The 26493-nt window shown below is 39.3% G+C and overlaps 1 protein-coding gene across 6 annotated transcripts in view; it reads right to left on the bottom strand.

Moving 5' to 3' along the window:
* Positions 1-26493, bottom strand: part of nfixb (nuclear factor I/Xb) — a 137990-nt gene that overhangs the window by 105106 nt on the left and 6391 nt on the right. For 3 of the 6 annotated variants that reach the window (XM_077556039.1, XM_077556036.1, XM_077556050.1), the window contains exon 2: positions 18241-18324. In XM_077556039.1, the coding sequence (XP_077412165.1) occupies positions 18241-18324 (84 nt within the window). Of the gene's footprint in view, positions 1-10959; positions 10996-13488; positions 13825-18240; positions 18325-26493 lie in introns of those variants that run through there. The other 3 variants (XM_077556034.1, XM_077556037.1, XM_077556041.1) reach the window with 3 other exon arrangements.

Here is a 26493-nt window from a genome sequence, read left to right as displayed (position 1 = left end):
AACTGCCGCATTGTTTTAACAGAGGAGGGATTGTGCGGGCCAAAGTCCCACCAGCAACGTACGTCCCTCGCAACAAAAATGCCAAACGGGTTCTGCACAACTCGGACACACACATACACGTACACAAACAAAAAGGCAGAAATATTTTTGGGTAGTGGTGGTTGCTTCCTCTGTTAAAGAGGAGAAAGTATGTCTTTTTATGAAGCAAAAGCTGCAGTCTATGAAATGTCAAATATAGTCCAACAGTGTCAGATATCCTTTTGTGTTGTTGCAGTTGTGGTATCTGCGTCTTTGCAGGATGAAGGTTTCTTTTGTGTAACTTGTGGAAATTGAAGTCTCTCCCGTTTCCAGAGGCTTGGCAACACAAACCGCTCTAAACTCATATAATATAGTTATGATGCATTTGCATTCCTTCCAATCCACTGGGAAATTCAATATGCCTATATCGTCTGTTTTAATCACGCTCCGCTTCAAAGGAAAGGGAGAACACAAACAGCAACATAGTCTGTTATAAATACTTTTCAAATGTGTTTAAACACGTCATGCACTGATTGATGGAGAGTAAATCACACTAATTGTGCGGTGAGATTAAAAAAAAAGATAGAGTGGACTCCAGTCTAATATGATTATGAAAAAGAGTGTGCCTCCATCCTTCCCGCCAAATTCCCTCTCTTTTTTAATCTCTTTTTCCTGAGCTGAAAGGAAGAGAAATAACACAGTCTTTAAAAAAAAAAAGTTTTTCCATTTCATTCTCAAGGCGTTCAGCTCCTCCAAGTATTAAAAAAACATGCACCTTTGAATTCCCGCCCACACATCCCTATTCACTTTCATCGTAAATCTCCAAAGCCTGGCTGCAATATTTGGTCAATTTGTGGTCCCCACATGACTCTTAACTTTTCCTTCCTCTGAAATAGTTTTATTCAGGTGTGCACAATGAAAGGGGAAAAACAAGACAAAACCCAAAAGCGATGACCGGGTAACAAGTATGCAACCGAGACAGGCAACTCTTGAAGCGCTTCCACAGGTGGTAGATGATGATGATGATGATGATGATGATGATGATTGCGCTTATTCCAGATGATGACTATAATGAGCCCAGTTTGAGTTTCACTAGGTTTTATCTCAAAATGTGGTGGCGGAGGGGACTGACAGCAGCTTGACCGCCAACCACGCATCAACAAATTTATCTCCGTATCCACATTTAACAGAATATGTGGAACCTTAAAAGAACAACACAATCCAATCCGGGACACTTCACAAAACTCTACAGGTCATTATTATTTTTAAAGAGAAGTTAAGTACGCTACAAACAACTAAAATAAAGTAAAACGACTCACTTCTTGAAGACGCCAGAAACGGAATACAGAAGTAACAGGAAGGTGTGGCAAGATGTTTTTAGGTAAAATGTATAACCCCCCCTTTCCTAAAGTATTGTCCAAAATTGTTGCTGGAATCTGAAAATATTTGGGTTTTACATCAAACATTGAATATAGGGCAGGAGACCAACAGTTAGCTTTTTATTAAATCTACATCTGACACACAATTTACAAAGAAGCATTACCTGTAACAAAACGTCAAAACAGTTCTAGGCAAGCAAAAGTATTAGGACAGATTGACTTCAAATAGACTGCAGTGGAGAACTTAATTAACATGACTTGACATAGAATTCCAAATCGTTTGTTTGCAATAACTTTCCATTCCCACTGATGACACTTTTTTTTTTCATTTTCATTTTGTGATGCTTTGTCAAGCTTTCACGAAAGCTTTGTTTTGGAAGATTACTCGCTTGAGCTCCACAGGGTTTAAGTCTGGAGATTTACCAGGCCAGTCGAAAACCTTCCATGCCTATGTTGTTTTTGGCAGGCTGTTTTGTGTGTTCACCGGTGTTTTGTTTTTCTTCAGTAGATTCTGAATGGTGGTACTTGCTATAGCCAATGTTTGTGCAATGGCTCTGATTGATATTGCATCTGATCCCAACTTCGCAATTGCTCGTTTTTCACTCATACAGCTCTCTGGTTTTCATGTTTGTTACACCATTTAATTAGTATAGAAACTCAAACTTGATACTAAATATAGACATATAGACATTATGTATTGTTTGAATCAAATTAATGCAACAACAACAAAACATCTGTCCTAATACTCTCTATCCAGCTATCAATCGATCCATCCATCGATCTCTCCAAGTTGTGCCTCAGATGCAGATGTAAATACAGATCCTGGAAATAAAAGCTGAACTGCTTATCTCTTGTCCCTAGTCAGCTTTTGAGTCAACAGCAAGAATAAATAAGGAATTGGCCCATTCAGTGTAGCAGTTCGTATTGTTTGTTTATGTGTTTAATACTCAACATATTTCCCTATGAAGTAGAAAGAAAGACTAAATCATACAAAATAAAAATAAAATAAATGTGTTGTGCTTGTTGTCAAGTTTCTCGGAGCTGAGTGTCACAAGACCTGCTGATGACTTGTGCGACTTCCACGTATGGATGGCTCGTCAACCTACAGTGACAAATGTGACATTTGAAGCATTTTGGTTGGACATTCAACTTTGGAAGTTCCTGTGTACCGGTACATAAATAAGGCGAGTCAGTAGCCGACAGCAGGAACTGAAGCAAATTTATGAACTGTCGTAATGAATGCTAGAAATAAAGACTCTCAAGATACAGATAAATCTGATCAATCTTTGCTTTTTATCTCAGCACTGCAGCCACATTCTCACTCCGCACTAAAATTTCCATTGAAAGATACAACTTTCCACAGATCTTGGAGCTGTTTCTTTGGGCCCAAACAGAGCAGAAAGTTTATATCCAACTTGGGCCCAGAGTATGGTGCTGCTGGAGCAGGATAGTAGTTACTGGCTGCCTGAGCCAAAGGGAGAAGCCACAGAGTTGTGTTTGAGTATAACCCTGAGCCCTCCTTGGCCTCCTTCACACAACCCTCACTCTGATCCTTAAAAGAAACAAAACAAGGGTCTATTTGGCAAATCCCAAGAACCATAAAACGAACACTCAAAATGCCCAACAAACACACTTCCACAGTGCAAAAGCTCCCAGCCCAGTGCCCTTCGTTTGCTCACAGCTGCCACCTCTCCTCAGAGTTCAACTGAGGTAAAGATATGTTATATTATGTAACACAGTATAGATTTTCCACCCTTGGCCTTATGCCAGCTTCCTGCTCCAAAGAGCCAGCGCTAGCACTTAGTTCCCTGGGGTGACAGCTAGTCTTTACCGGAAGGGGTGGCCCTGTTAGATACACCAACAGAGAATAGAGGTAACCTGGAGAAAATGGAAAACAATCAAGCCTAAGAAAGCAGAAGGAGACAAAAAACAAGCATGCATGCAGCGACAGTGTTGCATGTCATTCTTTGTCCTCACTTTTGCCTACCAAAAAAAAAAAAAAAAAAAACTCCCTTCCCCATCCACTTAACGTCTTGTTTCCCAGCTCTCAAAATCAGGTCACAACTGTTTTCATTACTGTTTGGCTCGCGGGTTCATAAGCCTCCAAGCGTCAACGTTCCTCCACCCGCCCCCGAGACAGGAAAAGATTTTCCTTCATACATTAACCCAATAATTGCCTTTCAGTAGTCACTTAATGTTTCTCAGTGAAGAGTTTAGAAAACATGAATCAAAAGCTGTCATCTGATAACGAGTCAATGTGCGTTTGCAGTGCACATTAAAAGCCTTGCACGTGTGGCGCAACACACCCTGGGCTGTGTTTTGGAACGGACACATGAGGTCATGCAGGATGATGATGAAAACTTTTGGAAAGTCGCACCGCAATCAGCGAACCAATCAATGCCTCTTTCTCTAACCTCAACTTCAACTTGGAGCCAAATAAGTGGTGAAAAGACGATGACTGCTTTGACATTAATTGGTGGCCTGGATGCGTTCGATGTCATCTTGCTATGACTTCCCAGTCTCACGCACAAACTGATTGTAACTGCCTCAGTGGGTTTCACCAGGTGCGCAGTAACCAACCCAACTGTAGATGCTTTAAGGAGAATCAATTAGTTTATTCTAACAAATCTAATCTTGGATATAAGCTTTTTGAAGTGCTCTCTCTGTATGTTCACCCTAAATGCAACTGTTGATATAAATAGTGCAATGGAACCAGAGACGACCACAAACGCATCGTCCAGTATAGAAACTGTAGCTCTGTGATTCCCAACCAAAAGCTATTTGTGGCCCAAGGGAGTGTGTCTGCATTTGCTGGTCTGGATAGATTACAGACTAGCTTGTTTAAAACAACAATGAGGCATAATAGTTTTTTGGTTTTGTATTTTTTTTCTCTCCATGCTGCACTCCCTAACAAGAACATAACATAAAACTCACGCAAAAACATGCATCGAAATTCGATCGATCTTGCATACATATTACAGAGTCCGAGTATCTTAAATTGAAATGTAGTGACACAAGAAAGGAGTGAGATTTGCCATCTGCAGAGCTGGCAAGTGGTACGGATTATACGTATTTTGTTTTGGAAATTACGGAATGCTGCTGTTACGTCTGTATCATTGAATATTACGGATTTTGTAAAAAGCAGGTGACTCTGGTGACGTAATGCGTCATGCTAGCGGACGAGTCCAACATTAGCCGAAAGCTGTTGATGCTAACCCGGATCGCTGCTATTCATATCAGTGGCGAGGAATAAGGGCAGTGATACAAAGTGTTACCGGAATATTGGGTAAATGTGCTCTACGATTGGTGTGATGTGTGGTGTGAGGTTTTGATGCAGCCTCTGAAGAGGTCGCTTAAAGCAATGGTAGTTAATACAAAAAAACGACCAGCAGATGGCAGCAGAGTATAAGAGACCAACCAGGGCCATGTTGCAAAAAGTTTTTTCCAGTGTTTTGAACAGATTTGTGAATAATGATGAAACTTAGCTATATTCTAATGCTAATTGCTGCAAAACGGAAACAGAAAGAAATGTACTTTTTTTTCCTGATGAAAGAAGAGACTCTAATGTTGCTTTTGGTAGGTCCCATGTTTTTATAGCAATAGAACACAATATTCTGTGGGCCTTGAAAAATCAGTCAAAATCCAGTAAAACAGCCGTGAGCGAAGGGGGTTGCGTCAGTGAAAATGGCTGGGAGTGAATGAGTTAATATGTGTTGATTTGAGGAACCGCTTATCAAGACACCTATATTATATTGTTTAATAAAACATACTAAAATGTATCAAAATTGTTTAATAAAACATACTAAAATGTATCAAAATTGTGTCCCATATACCCTTAAAGCAGGAGAGAATCATTAAAGTTTAGAAGAAGCATGGTAGACAAATTGAGCCAAGGCAAAATGTTTGAAGAGAATGCAGCAGCGGTCGGACTGCCAGAGACGAATACAGCTCAGATTTCATCCAGATTAATCTGGAAGCTTTGTAATGAGGGGGTCTACTGTATATATTTAGCTGTTGCAGGAAGATATAGGTCAGACAGACAAGCAGGCCAGGCCAGACAACATGCCCCGTTTGCCCACACTGAAGTGACCTTGATGGGCCGCCATTGATTTGAAACAACAACTCCATCTATTTCTGTCGACCGGTGGCAGACTAATACAGCACGCTCCCTGTTACACACAGTCAAACCCTTGTCTTCATTGTTGGGGGGGGGGGGGATCTTTAAAATTCAATTATATTCAGTTTGTCAGAAATGTGACTGATTAAAGAAAGCACAGAGGGTGAATTACTGTCAACATTTGTTCCTTTTGTTGATACTGGCTGTTGTTCAAATGTACTCAAAGCGAGAACAAAGCATGCTCACTAGTATTTTCCAGGCTGTCCATAACACAATGCAACATTTTTTTTTATGTCACAATGATTTCATAAAATTACATTTAAGGCTGGATGTATACTGCATGGTTCAAGTGGCACAAATCCCTTTTTTTTTGCTCTCCAGCAACAATTCTGACATGCGTCAGGGCAGCAAGGACCGAAAAAGAAAATCATGACATCTGATATCCTCAGATGTGAAACCAAACTTTCAAGTGTGGACAATTCAATACACAAAAATGCTAATGTGATTGCAGTGTAAACGCACAGGTACTCTGTCAATTTGAGCTTGACGTTGTCAAAATACCAATTGTATACCAAGGTTATTTTAGTTAACTAAAACTAACAAAAAAACAAAAACTAAAATTCAAAAAACAAAAAACTATTTCGTCAACGAAATAAAATAAAACGAAAATGCTTTTTAAAAAACGAAAACTAACTGAAACTACATTTTATTTTTTACAAAACTAACTAAAGCTAACTATAATTATAGCAAAAACGATCTTCGTTTTAGTCTTTGGTAATAAATTTGATGCATGAACCTTTGGGGGTGATTTTAAATGTGATTTTAAGTAAGATTTATTTTTATATTAACCAGAATAAGTACATTTGAAAGTGTGTCACACAAAAGTGACATCATCTAGCAGCAGCCAATAGAAAAGCAACTTCAGATGAGGTTGCTCCCATGGTGTTTTTTAAATATTGCGCACCAATAATAAACACACAAAAAAAAAAAACTAAAACTAATACTGAAACTAACTAAAACTAAACTAAAACTAAGCATTTATGAAATAACAAAAACTAATAAAAACTCATTAAAACTGAAATAAAACTAACTAAAATGAAAAATTCCAAAACTGCAATAACCCTGTTGTACAGTATAACTTAAAATAATGTAATTCCTAGTCACTTAACAAGTTGACAATAAACAATGAATATAAAAAACATGCCATAATACGATCATGATTTTTCTTAGAAAGAGACTTATTTTGAGGAAATTCTAGTTTGGGATCTAAATCTAATTGGTTTCTTTGTTAATTTTCCGAAGCAGATTATTCCCATATGCCTCCGAATTAGGGCAACGGGACTCCAGTCCCATGACTTTATCTTCATTTACACTCAAATAAACTTTGATTTCAAACAGATAGAAGTAAAATTTTCTGGTTGAAATATTTGCATTTAATTTATATATACAGCATAGAAAGCAAGAAATACATCCTAATCTGAATAAGGTCGATTTGATTTTTGCTTAGTTGGTCCAGTTTAGTTTCCACTGTCATTTTATTTCAATTGTCACTTTATTTATTTTAACGAGCATTAGTAAAGCAGATGAAGATGAAGACATGTTTTAAAGTTCTGATTAAAAAAAAAACCTGCATCTTCCACACTAAAGGAGTCTTTGTCTCTTATCTTGTCAAAACTCATCCACTAGACTTGCTCGCAACCTAGCTCTCACTTTCGCTTTGGACAATATATTAAGCTGGAGAAAATTGCACATTTATTCCACTCCAGTCTCACAGATACAATAACTAAAAAGAAGAAAACAAGTGAGGCCTTAGACGACAGGGGCGGTTGTAGGTTCCACACTGAAATCTGAGCATGTGCCTCATGGTGAACTGTATTTGTCACAAATCCAAGCAGCCCCTCCCTCTTTCATACAACCATGGATGATTCCATCCGTCATAAACAGCACGTGTGCGTCGCCACCAGCACCTTGTCCTCAGTCGCCCCGTCGGATTGGACGTCTCAGCGCTCCAAATACGCACATAATGGCTGCACTGTTATTTAGATTTATGATTCAAAATCTGAGGAAAGAACATCCTGTACTGGCGGCTGCAGCTCAGTTATGACGAAGCGCTCAAATATTCACCACAGAATTTCTATTTTCTGGTACTGGGACGCTTTGTGGAGGCGGCTTGTGAGCTGACACCCCCTGTTTTCGCTGTTCTCATATTGTGTACGCTAACTATTTTGTCTTGCCCTGTATATGGTAGCTCAATTATGTAATTTAGCACTTGTGTGTGTGTCCAGTTGCCATGGCAACAGCACAACATATCGCCAACCGCAGAACCTCACTGGGCCTGTGGGCAGCGCCAGGGTTGTGCCAAAGACTAATCCAAGCCAGAGGTGACAGGAGTGAAGGGAAAGGGAGACATGCAAAATCACACACACACCAGTGTGAGACTACCTCCACTCAGTCACAAGCACACAACTCTGGATATCCTCCCATTCATTTGGGCTGGAGCCTCCCGTGGCAATAGCGGTAGGAATCCATTCTCCACGGATGCTGGGACAGCTGTGCTGATATTGAATTAGACGCAGTCAGTTCTGCCTCACTCTGTGTGCAACGAAAGATAAAAACTACATGCTACTTCATTCAAATCTATATCGCCTCCTGCCAAAAGCAGCCAGTTCACCTTTGTTTTGAGGTGGTTCTTTGTAAGCTACTGACGCCAATTCTGTCCAATCAGGGCTCCCTCCCTAGCAGAAAATTGATATTACAAATGTGACATTTATCAAAGAAATTTGAATATGCATATGTTATTGTATGCTCATTTATCTCATTTTGCCCATTAAGTCTCTGATGGCGCTAATAGTGCACAGGTGTGATTTCAAACTATACAGTATGTACACACCAGACTAGAGTTTAGTCTGTATTGTGGGTGTTTCACCAGTAAAATGTCTATCAAAACTGCCAAAATCTATAGTGGAAAATATGGCAAGGAACATTTATTTATATCATCAGTTATCTCCAACTCTATATCACAAATCTAGAGTTGTTCAGCAAGAGAGGTTAGCTTTTTAAAATGCACAATTTTGTTTCTGGTTATTTGATAAACTTAATGTAGGGCCCTAAAATGGATCCTGTCAATCTTCAATCCATTGGGTTGGCAATTGTAAGGCTTTTTCTTCTTCATCTTTAATCATTAAGCTGTGTTTGGGACCCAGTCTCTTGAGTCAATTATATTTGTATTGTACTTAGCAGAATTCCACAGGCATCAAAGATAAGGATGAGTGTTTCGCTTAATATCTTTAATCGGCAGTAATGTTCAATACCACTTTTTTTCAGACTGATACCAGTTCAAGTACTTAACTCTTGAGTAGGTACTGTCGATACCAAGTGCCGATACCACTAGTAATGTTTATACATAAAATTTCAAAAAACAATTACACATCATTTTAAAGAAAGACGTATATATCCCAATATAGCATGTTTCTTTAAAATTGCATGATATTAATAGCACTTTTCTATTGTTCTAATTCCTCATTTCTAGTTCCTGCTCGTAAAACGGCCACAGGAGGGCAGCTAATACTGGTATTGGCCACCGTCGTGAGTACCAGTACCTTGAAATATTACCCAAGAAGCAAAATTACCTTTCCGATTGTTCTGAACTCCTGCTTACATGTAAACAGGATGCTGCACAGAGAAGTTGTGTCATTGGGGAGCTAAGCTTCCCATAATCGAGTCTGCCAATGAGTTGACACTGAATTAACAGCACCTCTGCTGGTTGCTATAAGTAATGCATTCATTTTCCTTGCTGCAAAGCAGATTCATAAACCCCTAATTCACTCTATACAATTTTCATCAACTCATTACAACTGATACAAAACATAATAGTTGCATTAAGGAGTTTACTTATTTCTATTCAAAGTGCATACTATGGTTGTCCTAAGCAAAATTTTAAGCTAAAAGCACACCAAACCCAACAGCTGAAGCATAAACAGACAAAAGCGTCTTTTAAATGTGGTGGCCTGAGTGCAAAGTGTGTCATGGATGGATAAGTGAAAAAGAACCTTGCGTCTGGCATTTTGACCTCCTGCCGTCCCATGATCAGGGCAAACGATATAATGCCAAGTGTATGCCAATCAACAGCAAAACAACCAATCAGGCACTCTAATTTCACCATCCACTCTTGCGCAACTTGGTTATGAGGGATCACCATCGAGCAGTACTACCTAAATTAAAATGAGTTCATTGGTCTATCTCCAGTCCAAAAATCTGACAGCAAGGCTGGAACCTGGCACTAAAGGTGTTAAAAAGTGTTGAATAAAATGTTTTCTGTAGGTCTGTGCGGGCGTTTTATTCGGAACCATAAAACCTTACACAAAAACTACATTGTGCGTTTGGTGCAAGAACATGAAATGGGGCTAATCCACTGACATCTGAGAAAACAAAATACTTCATTATCAAAGAAGATTTATTTCATATTATGGCTCCATTCCATCAATTTGAATTCACTAAAGAGCTGTTAGCTTCTTTCCCAGGTCTAAACTGCAACTAGGTGAGTATTGACGCCACATCTGAAAACATCTTTTGTAACGTCACCATGTTGATTATATTCCTGTAAATCATAGTAAACTATGTTTTCTCATGCTTTCTCAGGCTTGCCACTCTGAATAATGTTTTGCTGTTTTCTTTCACAACACTGCTCTCTAACAGGGTGATAACGTCTCCTGGGGATGGAACCAAAATACAATACATCCTCTTGGAGCAACATCGAAGTGTTTGCACTAGACTGGTGCCACAAAGCTATCAGTCATCTCTCTATATATACTGTAAATATTTAAAGTGCATACACTACATTGTGCAGTATATGAAGAGAAGCTGCAAAAGTATAACGTTTCAGGTCATCTGTATTGCTGCATTAATGAATGAAAATCTAATATGTGAGGTTGAGTTTTATAATAATAATAATACAGCCTGGATGGAAATTTAATACAATACAACCCAAAAGCACCAATTCTGTTTTTACAACGGGTATGATGTCTTATCAAGATACTATAGTATGACGCAATGCAGTGCTATACCTCTACAAACAAATACTCAAAAGGTTTTATTATGGTTCCAAAATTGGCTGGTGGTTTATGGTTTTATTTTCAACCGGTTTTATGATCATCTCGGGAGCTAAGATTACTTTTGCATGGGTCAGAAGCATTAACTCCATCCTAGATGGAAACGCTCAGATGATGTGGCAGGACCGACTAGGTTTTTATTGCTGCAATGTGGTCAAACCCTATGAAGTAATACCACGTGACAAGCTAAAGAAAATATAGACAAACGTTAGTGCTTTTGTGCATGACTCTATGTCATCCCTAGAGATTATCACACACACACAAAAACATTTTGTCAAGATAGAATAAAAATAAATTAAAAAAACTCTAATGCTGAATAAATAGGGACAGGACTTACCACTAGGGCATTGTTTAGAAGGTGAGTAGGATAATACTTTAGTGTTGAGAGGGTGTTAAGAGGCGAGGAGAGCAGGGGGTCAGCGTCCAGGCGGGCAGAGGGGGCAGAGGGAAGGAATCAGTTAAAAATGCCGCACACGTAAAAACAGTGTGACATGACAACATCACAAGCTTTACAAATTGTGCACACATTTCAAAGTGCGGCAATATTCTTGCCCACAGCTGAAACATTTTTTTTTAAATCAACACATAAGGCAAAATAAATAGTAGAATCCATTTAAAAGTACTTCATGAAGGCCATTGTGTAGTCCTAGCTACAATGGAGTTTGAATGCAGAGTTGGAGATTTTGAATAAAAAAACGCGCAGGCGCACACACGCACACGCACACACGCGCACACACACACACACACACACACACACACTTTACTTCTACAGACCAAGGAGCAGCACGTGCCTCATTGTCCAGAAATCATTAATCACTGTTAATCATTCATCTGTTGATGACTGCTGCAAGATTCAACATCAGAGCTTGAGTTTTCTTTACTTATTAACAACAATTAAATAAACAAAATGTGTGGTCTGTCTGCTAACGGTACTGTAAGAAAATTCTCAATGCGTGTGTGCAAGCGGCAAGTGAAATTTATAGTTTGAAGGAATATCACATGTATTTTATTTTCAGTCAAGCAATGGTAAATGTACAAAGTTCTTAAAGAAATAAACATGCCTCTGAATATTAGCATTTGCATTAAAATATATAACCTGATATGGACTGTAGATAAATACATAATCATAGGAACACATATTTTACAGGCTATAAGTACTAAATAGGAATCGTATTGTGTCTAGATTCCATCTCAATACAAAGTATGACTCGCCTCTCTGACTCAGTCAACACACTTAGCAGCCTATTCTATCTGCTTGAGTAAAATTCAGATTTAAAGGAGAAAAAAATAATTCAAAACACAAATCCCATTTCCCTTTTCTGGCGTCACCAAGAGGACAAATTGCCTAGTTAATATTCTGAAGTGGAAACCAGATTTAAGATTGCCTGCATGACAAAGACGCTGCAGAGAGCATTTTGCCATCACCTCAAGTAGAAGTTAATAGTAACAAGTTGTTCAATAAAACCACTGTAAAATCAGGAATAAATTACACATCACTGGCAAAGCTAATGCGGGACAAACAAGTCTACTTTATAAAATTACACCTAAGAACAGCAGAAGAATGGACACAATCATTTGAAACATACTCAGAATCATACTGACCTGAAAAGGGAGGTTTCACTCAAAACAGAGAGGAACTATATGAAAATGTAGAAATTACATATATGACAAGTGTTTTACAATGGAGAAATCATTTTAGTATTAAAATATTATTTTTGTAGATGAAGAGAGCGATATTTGCAAGGAAGTCGGGATTGGTCTGTATGTCTTCAAATTGCACTAAATAATAATAATAATAATAATAATAATAATAATAATCGCTAATGAAGTCAGTTGGAGGTAAATGCTCTCTCTCTCTCACACACACACACACGCACACACACGGGTATCATACCTGCATTGCAGAATAGTTTTTGCAAAATATCCATAAAAAATATATATGTTTATAATTTACGCAGCTCAGAAAATGGATGGATAAATTTCTGATATATTCACAGAGTGTCTTTATGTAATTTGAAAGACGCTGAAAGGATGTTAAGAGCAACGAGCAACTTTTTTTTTTCCCGGTTCACACTTTCACTCCTTCAAGGATCGTAAAACTCGGCTTGGTGGTTTCTGCGTAATCTCGGAGGTTGACAAGTTAACCGGAGAGGGAAAACTTCCTCACAGATGTTAACAAAATGACAGTTTGAATGTAGTCGTTCACAAACAACCCCCTTTCATTTTCCCGCGTGCGATATCTACGCGCACACATACAAACACACACGCGTACACACACTTCTATGTAAGATAGGAAATCATGAACTTGATCCAGTGCGCGTCAGATCACGTGTGCCGTCCAATTGCTAAACATGCAAATTGGCAAAAGCAGTGTGCTGTCCCAGAGAAAAGTCAACATACAATGTAAGAGGATGCGGACCGACAGTAAAGCCATTTGGGGTGCGCGTGCACACACGCGCGCGCGCACACACTTTGAGAGACACACACGTCCACACACTTTCTCCCGCTCACAGTCCCACACGCTTTCCTCGCTATACCACCCCTAATATTGAACTCCTAAATGCAGTCTGTGTAACCATGCGCTCTGACGCTCTCCTCCTCCTGTTTACGATCCCCTCCTTCTTTTTGTATGAAATACATTTGGGGATAAGCGCCATTTTCTCTTCCCCACTCCACAAAAAAGAGAAAAAAGAAACGGCGTATGACTCCCGGCAAAAAGGAAAGTATTGCAACGCAACTTTCTGGGAGCTCGACTCAAGCACAAGGAAACATTTTTGCCCAAAACAATCTACAAGACAAGCGCAAGCAAAGCCGGCGTCCCCCGCTAAAGCGACGCAAAACAACGGAACAAGAGGAGGCAGTTTACCTGTGTCAAGCAGTACGGGGAGTACATGGTGATTTTTCACACAGAAGAAGCGGAGAGCTTATTTAAATTGGATGGAAGCTCGGCGTGGTGCTGCATTGCAATCGCTCGCCGTGCTGTTTCTCTCACTCCATGCTGCAAGCTTACAGTAACCCCGCCTCGAACGCTTACACAAACTTTCAGGGAAAAAGTTTGCCTCCCACCCTCTTCTCGTCTTTGCAGGACTCCCAACGCTGCTCGCTTCACATTTTGTGTTAGTCGCATATGCGGTCAGAAACATATGAAATTAAACAAATGTAATATCCGTGCATTTAACGGCTAAGTCATTGCTACATGGCAGTGACATTCACTCCAGTTGCGTTCACTGACCCTTCGGATTTGCAAAGCAATAATAATCGATTGGAGAACCATGATACGCATTACGCAAACGTATCATGAGAATAGAAGCGCCAGCGTGTATATCTTCAGACAGTACAAACCTTCACAGTTTATGTTGAAAGAACCCAGCTTTACACAAATATGTCAAATGTTGTTTTGAAAGTGTTTCGTTGCAGCTGCTGATGCAATCATTTCACCCAGGCTCCGCTTCGCTCTGGATTTTACACCTTCATTCATTTGAGGGTGTGTGAATAGATGCATTATTTCATGAAGTGAAGACTATTTATCCACTGAACCATTTTTCACCCCGGTCAGAGGCCACATCTGTACTTTTCATGTGAGGCCAAGCCAAACAGTCAGCATTCACTGGAGTTGAAAGGAGAAATAATGCCAAATGCCGAGGACAGACATATAATCAAGCAGTATCAAAATACCGTCGAGTAGAAATGTGTGCATGGTTTTGTCATGCACGCACACACACACACACACACAGTAGCGACTGATTCATCCCATAAAAAAAGAGAGTGAAGTTTCTTGGATGCGATCCCGAATGTATGGTGGAAATTTTGGGTGGGATTGAAGTCATTGTAAAAGAAGAGGAGCTAATTTGGGGCCTGACACTGGAGTCCTGCTGATTTATGAGGCCTACCACTTGTGTGTTTAAACCGCAAACCTGCGCAGGTCAAACAAAGAGATTTGGGCTCTGTGAGGCCAATTACTGCTCAGTCACACCAGGGTCATGGGGTGCAAGTGCAACCCCCCGCCCCCACAAAAAATAAAATAAAAATTGGTCACTCCTTGCCAAAAACAGGACATGATAACACCCGATTCATACCTGAAACTGTTTTTTTTTTATTCCTAGTCTCATGCGAGTTCTTTAAAGCAGTAGGTAGCAAAAGGTTACGAGAGTGGCTGAACACAGATCGTAATCCTTCAAATGAGTCGGCTTGCACGAAACACATGCGAGCGCTCCTCAAATGAGCCACGCATTTAGCGGTGGATGCGAGTAAATCTCTCATTAAGGAGCACATGCTAGAGCCATATGCTTACACTCGCTGGGTCTGCCGCGGCTCGGCCTTTTTCACACAACGTGCATATTCGCGGCTGCTCCAGAACAAGACCAGTTGTGCAAGCGGAACTGAGCCTTTCAACTACTGTGTATAAATCAAGTATAGCGGCCTAAGGAGAGGAATCGGGTTGAAACTGGATGGTAAAGGATGGAAATGAGAAGTTTGCCTAAACACACTGTCTGATATCACCGGCAGTATAACACCACACCCAGCTGTCGCTGTGGTGCAAAGGGGAGAAAGCGATGTGTGGTTGTGGCGGCTGGCTCGAGTCGAGGTCTATCTGGCGTTGCTTTAAGTGGCTCCAAATATAGAAGTCATGACCTGCCAAAGACTCTTGACTGGTCAGAAAATCTGTCCAAAATTTGACTTCTTAAGTCAATTGTGTCTGTAACTTGACTACTTGAAGTGTTCGCAATAAATACATGCGTCAGAAAAGTTCCAGGGCGGTCGACAGAAAAGCTCAATTTTAAAGCCAAACTACAAACTTTGAGTTTATGAGGGCCGGACGATAAACGAGCACTTCTACAAAAACATCCTGATACATTTGCTATGTTCAGCGTGCGAGTAGAGGTGTGAGTTGTGGCAGGACCCGCGGCGGCTTCACATATGAATGTATGCCTCATTATCACATATGCACAACAAATCAATGGTTAAAGTGCAACTCAACCCCCAAGCAGACTCGTACTCCACCCCTCACTAATATATGAAAACGGTGCTCAAAGGGGGCGTTGCCTGGAGAACCGTTGGGTTTGTACAGTGTTCCCTCGCTATAACGCGGTTCACTTTTTGCAGCCTCGCTGTATCGCAGTTTTTTGTGTGAAATTTTGCATTCTTTTTTTTTACAGTAATGTACCCATTTTATAAAAATTATGAAGGTTTGAACATTGAGAATGTTTAAACAGGGGAGAAATGTAAGAAAATGTAAATGCCTCGATGTGAAAAGTGTAGAAACTTCGAGGTGAGGGATTTTAGAGCCTTCAAACATTTATAATAAATGTAAAACATAAAGCTAACTACTTTGCGTATTTTTTTCATTGCGGGTATTTTTTGGAACCTAAGCCCAGCGGAAAACGAGGAAACGCCACAGTGGCAGAGCGACTACGATAGATTCAAGAGTGACATTGGTAGTGTCTGTTCGTCCAATGAGAGGACAAACAGCCAAATTGTGTTTATCCCAATGTTTTACCAGAAGATGGCGCCACACAGACGGGTTTAACAAAAAACAGTTTATTTGGCAACGAGTACCTCTTAAACTAGTTTTGAATGTTTTTTAGTTGTGAATGTTTGTGTGTTATGTTTATTATAGTGGTTAAAGTTAGCAGTGATGTACACAAGGCTGGACTGGCACAAAAAATCGGTCGTGGCATTTTGACTTAAGCCCGGCAGAACAACATGTAGTTCGGCCACTGATGTTTATTAATGATCTTTCAGTTTGCTATCTATATTTGAAATGGATAACTGGACTGGCCGCTCTCAATTGTGGGCCAGTCTCTTGGGGTAAAATGTAGGAAAATAATAATTAAAGAGCGCTGCGTCGGCCCCAAAAGAAGCCAGCCCACTGGGCATCTGCCCTGAATGCCAGATGGCCAGTCCAGACCTGGATGTACACGACAGAGCATCACAGGTAGCTCGACTTGATAGTTTTTTTTTTTATGAGCTGCTTGGTTGATTTTGTATTTATTTTTTGCTTTGTATTGAGAATGATCTTCAGTGAAATGGGAGGGGGGGGGAGCACAACAGTCGCAAATTTATGAACGAGACAAACAGTTATACGCACATCTACAAAATTAAACCATTTACAAGGAGCATGGAGTAGACACTAGCACTTAACTAACCATGTGGTAAATGGCCAGCTGGCGTCAACACTACTGATGTCACAAACTAGGCCACGCCCCCTTCAAGGCTCACGTCACACAAATTCCACACAAAAGTACAATGTGTGCTATGTGTATTGTATGTGTTGTGTATGTTTGATTTAGAATTTACACATAAGTAGATTTTTTACTTTCTCTAATGACATTTGTTTATTATATTTTGCAATGCTTACAACATTTTATCATGTCAATACAGCTCTTGGGTTGGATCTGGTTAGCTTGTTAGCATTTGGTCATAAACCTGGTTACTGCCACTGCTCATTTTATAGGTGACCAGATTTTTTGTTTCTTTCAAATGATCATAGAAATGTTTGATGAAATCTTTTAACAACAATATTTATGTATCTTTTGTTTGAAACTTTAGGCCATGACCTGCGAAGACATTAGCAATGAGGCTGCGTCATCCTCCTTTATTAAACTAATTGGTACATGTGTGAATGCTGCGAGATCGAAGCATTTAACCCACATTGACGAGCAGTCACTCATCTGGCACCGATTCCAAAATACGCAACTTTTTCCACAGTCTGGTCAAAGGTGAGCTAATGGACATAAAAGCAATGATGTCAAAGCATGACTTGAAAAGCGGTTTCTGATGTGATCCTGCTAAGAGCCTCTAGGGGGCATAATTGCATAATAGCCAAGAATTGCTATGATGTGCGGTGATGAACGAAGAAATAGTAGAGCTGGCGGCAGCCTTTCTCGCACACTTTGCTAGTTTTATAGATGCAGATGATCACCGGTAGAATCGCATTGACGCCCTCCTACCAGAAAAAAAAAACGCCCCTACTAGCCGTGCACCTCAATTACAGCCATCACGCTTCATCTCTGTACCCCGAGACACTTGATATTCTGCAGCAAACCAGATTCTCTGTGAGACTTGGCGTGAGTCTAAACTCCGTGGAAACAAAAGGCTGTGACCTAAAAAAACTGCGGCTCCCATCTCATTAGCAATCATAATCGCAGTCGTCTTTCTCCTCTCAAGCCTTCACTCCGTTTCGATCGTTTTGATCGCCATGACTAGCGGAAATTAACAGCTCTCTCCCTTGAAATCTTTGCCGTTCGTTTCACATTTTCATACAGCATAATTTTCATTCCTGGGATGCGGGGCAAAGAGGGGGATTTTTGTGAAGTTGCAAAGACCCCCTTTCCGTTGAGTGTGCGTGTGGACTGCAAATAATGATTGTAATGGCTTGCAGCTGACTTATAGTGCTGTGAATGACGTTATAATTGGGGCAATTACCAAGAGCGTGAACACCAACTGTCTGCCATTGTAACAATGAATAATGACTCACAATAATAATAATAATAATAATAATAATAATAATAATAATAAAAATAATAATAATAAGAATAATAATAAGAATAATAATAATAATAATAATAATAATAATAATAATAATAATAATAATAATAATAATAATAATAATGCATACCCTGTATGAATCTGATACAACAAAGCATTCAGGCATCCCAGGACCTCTGGAGGGTTCTTCATTCAACAGAAAGTTTTCGGTTGCCTGAAATAATAACACAGCAGTTATTTCTTCATAAACTGACAACTATGCAGAACTGTGCAAAAGTATTAGGCCACTCTTTGTGTTCTTTTTTTTTTTTTTTTAAACCTTTTTTACAGCAGTCATTCTGTCATGAATATAAATGATAAAGGTGCTGACATAACATTAAATTCGATTTCTTCTTAGCGTTATGTCAAATCATCTGATAAATAGTTAAAACTACATATCTAATGATGGCCAAATATTTTTGCATAGTGCTGTTGAGCAGCTCTTATCATGGCAAATGTTATGCTGTTGTCTGTTACAAACTATAAAAATTATGAAAAGGTCCCACCACATCTAATCACATATCATTTAAATAAATTAACTAAATAAATCACTCTTGTTCTCTCTGTAAGCTGAGTGGTGTGAGTGTGTGGCCTGCCTGCGTCCATGTGCTGTGCCCATCACTCATTGCAACTTGAATGGGGAGCAAAATGTTTAGCTGTGGTGGCAGCACACAATACTCGAGTACAATGGCATTTCCTGTCGCTGCCATTTCACCTGCATTGCTCACTGATTCAGCAAAAAATTTTCACACACACGCACACTCGCACAGATTCACGCACAGTTCACATGCGCACATCAGCCGCATACACAAGCCATACGTCTAATTTATAAATATACTCGAATCCCGGTCACACTCAAATCCGTTCATCATAGTCTCGGAGTCATGCAGTTAGATAAAGTATCCAACAGGAGCATTTGAGGGAGGTATCGAATCAAAAAGGTATTCTTTTATGTGCAGTGCTTTTGTTTTGTTTTTTTGTTTTTTTTACCTCTACCAGCTCAATAGTACAAACTACTTTAAAAAGCAGTGTGGAATAGGCGAAGTTTTTTTTTTTTTTAAATGTTACCTCTTATCATAAGGAGAACTCTGAAGAGAAGGCACAATACTGCCACCTACAGGACACAGATTTTCAGCCTTGGTGGAGGTTTGCCTTCCGCTGAGGGCTTTTGTGTTAATTGGTTGATTGTTTTGTTAATTTAATATTCAAATGTTTTATTCAGGAATAGGGATTGACCTTTTCACCTTCTTATATAAAATACTGGTCTTAGACAAAATATCTGAATGTTCTGAACTCCTATATGAAGTATAACACCTGCCTAGACAAGGACCTGAAGCTCGATGCTGAAATGATGCTGTTCTCCTTTTGAACAGAAGTGAGTTCTGGCTGTACCTATGGTGGTTACAGTCAAGTATGGGACATTGGCTTCAATTGCATCAAGACGTGATTGGCCAATGATCAGTTCAACACAAACAGTAGAATTCCCAACAGTCACGCTATTGTTGTAGAGTAATCTGACATATCAATCTTAAAGTCTGAATGAGAATCAGTTTATTAATTTTTTATATTTTTTATTTTTTTATAAATAAAATAAAAATAAAAAATATAATTCTTTTATTTTATTTTATTTAATCAGCTGAACCTGGTAAGAATTTGTATGTTGTGATCTTTCAACTTATCTCACGCAAAAACAAACATGCGCCAAAAAGCTTAACAAACACAGGTATACAGTATGTGATAGCTAGCAAGCTATGCTATTTCAACTGGCATGTCACATAAGCAATTTTTAATGGAATCAAAACAGACGCTAGGTCACTTAACCCTTTACATATGGAGACACATACGCATGTGCATACTATGACATGGGATTGCACTTGAACAAATACATGAACAGACACATACATAAACACACAACTATAATAAGTCCCAGACTTTGGCCAACCTAGCTGCGGTTTGAGAGCAAGAGACTCGGGCTATTCGTATCCGGGCTGAACGAGAGGTTGTAGCTCGAGCCTTTTCCCTTTGACTCTAACACAGGAAGGGCATCTTCTTGTGTGAATTTACTGTGTTTGTTTGGTAAAAGGTCCGAATGATTAGGGCAAGGTCAACATTGGTTTTATAAGCACAGGCTGCCTCGCTCGCAATGACTTGAGTCGCAAGCCACATGAAGCAATTGCACAAATTTAAAATTGGAATAATCCGAGCGACTACAAAAACATTGCTCGTGGCAATCGGCCTCAGCATCCATCCTCTCTTGTCATCATCAATTGGTGGGATAACACCGGAGGGAAACCATTTGAAACCATTTGTCCCACTAAATGGTGCCCTTGTCAACTTCTCTGGGCTTTCTTTTAAGCTCCTAAACTGGCCGGTCCAGCTGAGGGATATATTTTACTCTGTTTATAATCACAGAGTAGCTCAAAAGAAGGCAGACTGGCAATTCTAAGTGCCTGTTTCTGTTAAGAGTTTTAACACTGAAAAATGACTTGTGCACAACAAATCTGGCTCAAGTATGTTAAAGACATATTGTACTATAAGTATACATGAAAGGGGAAACACAATAACTTACCAAAGCCACTCCTTCTATCACCAACTATCTAGAAACACTCATGGAGGGCTATTGATTATTTGCATCTGGTTTGATGTAGCTCCCTCCAGCAAAGACCTCCTTTGCCCCTGTTCCCTCCCCTCCCTCTGTCATGTTATGATGGAGCATGCTATCGGTTTAATGAAGACTCTAAATAGTAATGTGACAAGTGACCGCCTTCATGGTGGAATTTTACCCCCCAAAATGACTATGTGCTATTTAAAGTCGCGTTTTAAGGGCAAGTGAGGCTGTTCGGTAATTTTGACTGACTGCTCGGAATTTCTGCCCGGACGAGCTTTTTCGTAGATACTTTATCTGAAACTTGCCAGCCAATTGGACAACAGGTTCCCTGGGTAGCAGACGGAAATAAAGGTTTGAGGAGGTATATTGGGGAATAATTAAGGTGTAGTATTTTATTCTTACTTGAAAGTGGTTTTCTATAGGCAATATCACTCTAAAAGGCCATTTTATTCCTCACTCATACCCACACAAAAAAAACTCAATTTCTCTGAAACCCATCATGTAAGTTTCAAATGTATTTGTGTGTGGTACTCAGGCTGAAGCAAGGTAATTATAGTTCATGAAAACTAATCAAATGACTAAATCTAAAATTTAACTAAATAAGATAAAAACAAGAATGCTTTAAAGAAAAAAATATAACTAACTGAAACTAAATTTATACACTTAGAAATACACTTAAAAAGTAACTAAAGAAAAGTTAGACAAGTAACTAAAACAAATTCTACAGCGAAAATGCCTTTATTTTTGTCTTTGTCAATTAATTTCTTAAAGTGGAAGTCAACCTTGAACATTTCTTGACAAGAATATGTTATATGCAGCCCCACTAGTCTAAACATGACATCCTGATTAATATTACATATGAGTTATGCAGTAAAATCCAGTCATTTTTATCCATCTCAGGAGGCGGCCATTTTGCCACTTGCTGTCGACTGAAAATGACATCACAGTTGCTCAGGGCTCAGGTAACAACCAATCACAGCTCATCTGTTTTCTGAAGCTGCGCTGTGATTGGTTGTTACCTGAGACCTGGGCAACTTTGAAATTTTTCAGTCGACAGCAAGTGGCAAAATGGCTGCCCCCTGAGATGGATAAAAACGGCTGGATTTTGCTTCTTAACTCATAATCCACTAACGCAATATTAACCACAATACCATATTTAGACTAGTGGGGCTGCATATAACGCATTGTCCAAAAAAAAGGGCTGACTTCCCATTTAAATTCTTACATGAGCTTTTGACTTTGTTCTAAATGTCTTTTTTCCCCCTGGCATTACTGTATGGCCGAAGAAGAAAGGGCCAACAATTGTTTGGGAATTATAGTCTAATTTACTACTCATTACATATGGTAACCTTTTTTTTTATCTTGTACTCCACTAATACTTCATAGTATAGCGTATATTAAATAGCATAAATTATTTTTATTTTATTTTTTTAACTAATGTGAAACTATGCTAAAACGAAGTATTACAGCAAATACAGTAAAATGGTATATTGTTGTGTGGTCAGTAAGCGTGTGTCATGCTCCTCCCCTTGCCTTGTGCCACTTGCCCTCTCGGTTCCCACAGATTGAAGTGCACTGCTCGGTCTACCTTTCCTCATTATGCCTCCAAAGCAACTCCAAGACACTTCTGATGATGAACATGCATGTGAGACAGTGTTGATTCACTGTCATGTCTTAACAGACACACGCCCATGAGATTTATTTGCTCAGTGTGGGGCCACACCCTAATCGCTATTACGCTATAAATAACCATGATGACTTTGTGACTGTCCTCACTTGCACTATGTTTCTACAGGTGTTTAGCCACTCATACCACACGCTAGTAGCACTACCTGGCTCGCTATTCCTGCCGTGTCTTGTGCTGTTTAATCTGCCATTCATTGCAACCCTACCACGCTGGGTATACTGTAGCACTACTACTTTACCAATCCTCGTAATAAACACAGAACCCGACTTCCATGTAACGTTTTTGTTGTCTGCAGATACTTAATGCAATCGTACTCTTTACTTGGTGACGCTTTACTTACCCTCTCTCTCCTAATCTTTCTATTTGTCCGGTTTAAAATATTCCATATTCCAATAAATATCTAGAAGTGTGACACAGAATCCACCACAGCATAATAGATCGATACACTAGTCCACCTGAGCCCATCAGGTTGGAAAGCTGAAGTCGGCTAGCTGAAGGAACTAGCTAGCTAGCAAGCCCAAGAAGGAGGCAATGGTCCCAGCCATCAAGGGCTAACAGTATCGAGACAGGTCAAAGGCTGCCTGTGTTCCGCCTCGGGTCATGGTTTGGTATGACAACTTGTGTAGGTAAATGAATAAGAGCTCGCTGATGATAGCATTAACAGTACTGTACTATAATACAGTGAGTTGCTAAAGAACCCATGCTGTTATTTTCGTCATAATAAAGCATGTTTTACTTTTTTGTTTTTTAAATTACAAACAAAACAAGGCAAATATAATTTATTTCTAGGGATGGAACATCTTAATTATACTTCATTCTTTTCAATTGGAAACATTGTCTTGGATCACACCGTGGGCTATTACAAGTCAGTATCAATTAATTTAAGAAGCAAATTTTGGGGAGGGGTGTCTAAAACAAACAAACAAACAAGCATCCAGAGAACATGTATAATCCAACTGAGATTACCTAGCTTCGTCAGGATGTGCTAATCACAATGCCACCATGCTGCATGATTGGATGTCCTATGACACCACTACTGCCTCTAATAGGTTAATCTTGGTACTACATCAGACTTCTTTTGGGGATAAAGACTCGTGAATGTTGTTGGGAATACCGCACACAATAGAGTAAAAAAGAACACACATGCTAATGTATTCTTTTTTCCTGTCATGCTTGGGGTCACTCAATTCTTAAAATATGTTGTATTTGTGTTAATTTAAGATGACACGAGTCTTACTGCGTTGAATGTGAGCATGCTTCACTTAAGTTAACACTGCCAGGTCTTTTAACAATCCTTTGATGTTGTAAGTTGACATTTTACCTGTCATCATATGCCTGTCCTCAAGCATGTTCCTGTGATCTCAAAAAGAGAAAGTGCCATTATCTTTGCTGTTGGAATATTGTCAGGACTGACATAAAACACTGTTTTTCCTAATTCGTCCCTGTACAATATTGATTGTTACCAGATTCAATCGATGGAAAAGTGTGTACCAATTTGGGCGGCTCATGGCGTAATATATGACGCTAATAGATTGGGATGTGCTTTTTTGTTGTCATATACCTAATACAGTTTTAGCATTTGGGACATTGACACCACTGTCTAAGTAAATCAGTATTCTGGCACACATGAAATTGATCTTTCTGGCTCGAACTCAAACTTTGCTTTTCCATGCACATTTTAATAAAAGCTAAAACCAATAGAAAGCATAGCTCCAACTCAGCATTATACGTCTATAATTGTGTTTTATGTTCCATCTTTATTTGATCTGCCCTGTATTATAGCTGTGGTTGTTTTTTTATAAAAGTGCTCCAGAAAGTAAAATAAAGTTGAATTTAGTTGAATTAATGCTTTGTTTCTCCTGAGAGTGGAAATAGTTAAAAGTTTTCTGACCTTTATCAGAGCAGATAAGGAGGTAAAAGGATGTACTGTATGCCAGTGCTCACCATTAACAACTTGGTCCTATTGCTTCCATGGGTAATTATATCGTGTTATGAAAACAGCTTTAATAAACTAAAAATGTTTAACCCAATTTTGGTAACGATATGCTGCCCAAACAAAGAGTCCTGCGGGTACAAATGTATTTGAGGCAAGAACAGATTAGCCTAACGCAAGCAAAAGGGAAAACCCAGTAACCTGGCTCAGTCAAACTTTTACCACTCACCTATTGTGTCAATAATAATTTAACATTAATGAAAACACAACAAAGTGGAATCATCAGCGTAAAGAGTGTTTTTTTCACCAAAAAGTGAAAATTGAATTCAAGTTAAACAGTGGCAAAGATGGCTGCCCTCTAGCTTCAGCCATAAGAGGTTATTATAAATCCAGGTTACTGCAGTATATGTTTGTGCTGCAACCTCATTGTTTGAGTCAAACTAACTGGCATTTCTATATTCCAATTGGTTCAGAGCAAAGCAGCTCTATTTTTATTTGCCATCTGTATTGTCTGTCAAAACATGAGCAAATGCAATCTATTGAAAGCTATTGACCCCATCTCTCAACCGAGAACATTTTATTTTGTGAATATCTTACAGTAATCACACAGCTATAAAACGCATAGGGACACCGAGCTGCCTACGAACTCTTCAGTGGCCCCCCTCACTGCTCGGCTACCTTCACTGTGGCTGAGTTTATATAAACTGAGAAATGTATAAATATACAAAGCAGTTCACGGAATCCACTTAATACGTTCACTTGTAAAGATTCGTTTGAGCATCCACTCTTACCCCGCAAAAAAAAAAAATCCCAAGTAGATTGTGAGCAAATGCGCAGTGATGTGTTTTGCTGTGCATTTACAAATTTTCTATGCACTTGCACACCGGTGCACCACTTATGTGTACCCCTGACAATAACTCATCAGATCCAGCAGATAGAGATGAAAAAAATCTACCCGTGTTTGACACTTGACACTTCCTTTGAAAGGCCTGTTGCACAGCAAGACAAAATAGACGGAACTATCATGGGTTCAACAACAAGTTTTTGAGAGTTGCTGCAATTCAAAATTTGAACCACTCCTGAACAGCATGTTATTGTCGCAGATATAATAGTTATTCCAACATAGTGGTTATTTCAGTTGTGCAAAGTGGTGTTTATTAAAAACTGGCAGGTAACATTTGGATTAATCACTCGCGCGTGTGCATGATCGGGCATGCTTTGGCTTTGACTTGAAGGCTGTCAAGTTGTTCAGGTTACTTCAACTATATAATGTGGCGGCTATTGTTACAACGCGTCAAGTTTGGATGGCTCATTAATGAGAATTCATGCCATGCTCAAGCATTATGCCGAAGCCATAGGTTTTGCTCGAGTACAGGGTAGAACACTTATTTTAGACAAATCTGGACTTTATGTTGCAAGCCAGCCCAAGCACAGAGTGGATTGGTTGACTCTAATGTTCGGCCAATAAGGCGTGACTTTTCCCCCCAGGGACTATTCACCCCAGACTAGACTATAATAACAATCAACCAAACAATGATACTGTTTATTTGTTTGTTTATTTAATGATCTCCGGAATGCAACATTCTCATCTGGTCTTAGTTTCTCTTTACTGCACCAAAATTGTGTTAAGTGTTTGTGAATTTTTCAACGAGATCCATGTTGAAGTGTTAACTGGTCACATTTTTTAATCAAATCCATACAAATTGAAGCAATCGGATCGGTATGAAGATGTGCTCTGTGAAGTTGAACTGCTTCTCTTCAACTCGAACAACAAAGATGAAAACTTGAGTGGATTAATTTAGCAATACAATGTGGTTGGCTTTGTAGGTGGAATTCTTTCCCATTATTGTTTATGTACAACTTCACGTGCTAAACATTTCGGGGTGTCCGTTAGTGTACTTTGCGCTTCATAATTTTTAAATAGGAGGCAGGTCTGGACTGCTGGCAGGCCAGTATAGTACTATTTTACTACCAAGCCACGCTGTTGTAACGTGCAGAATGTGGATTGACAATGTCTTGCTAAAATAAGTGTGGATGTCCATGAAAAAGACACATATGATGCTCCAAAACCTGTTCGTACCTATCAACATTAATGGTGCCTTCACAGATGTGCAAG

Source organism: Vanacampus margaritifer, chromosome 2, assembly GCF_051991255.1.
Source record: "Vanacampus margaritifer isolate UIUO_Vmar chromosome 2, RoL_Vmar_1.0, whole genome shotgun sequence".
Lineage (NCBI taxonomy): Eukaryota > Metazoa > Chordata > Actinopteri > Syngnathiformes > Syngnathidae > Vanacampus > Vanacampus margaritifer.
Note: the sequence above shows the minus strand (reverse complement) of the source record. Positions and strands in the feature narration are given on the sequence as shown.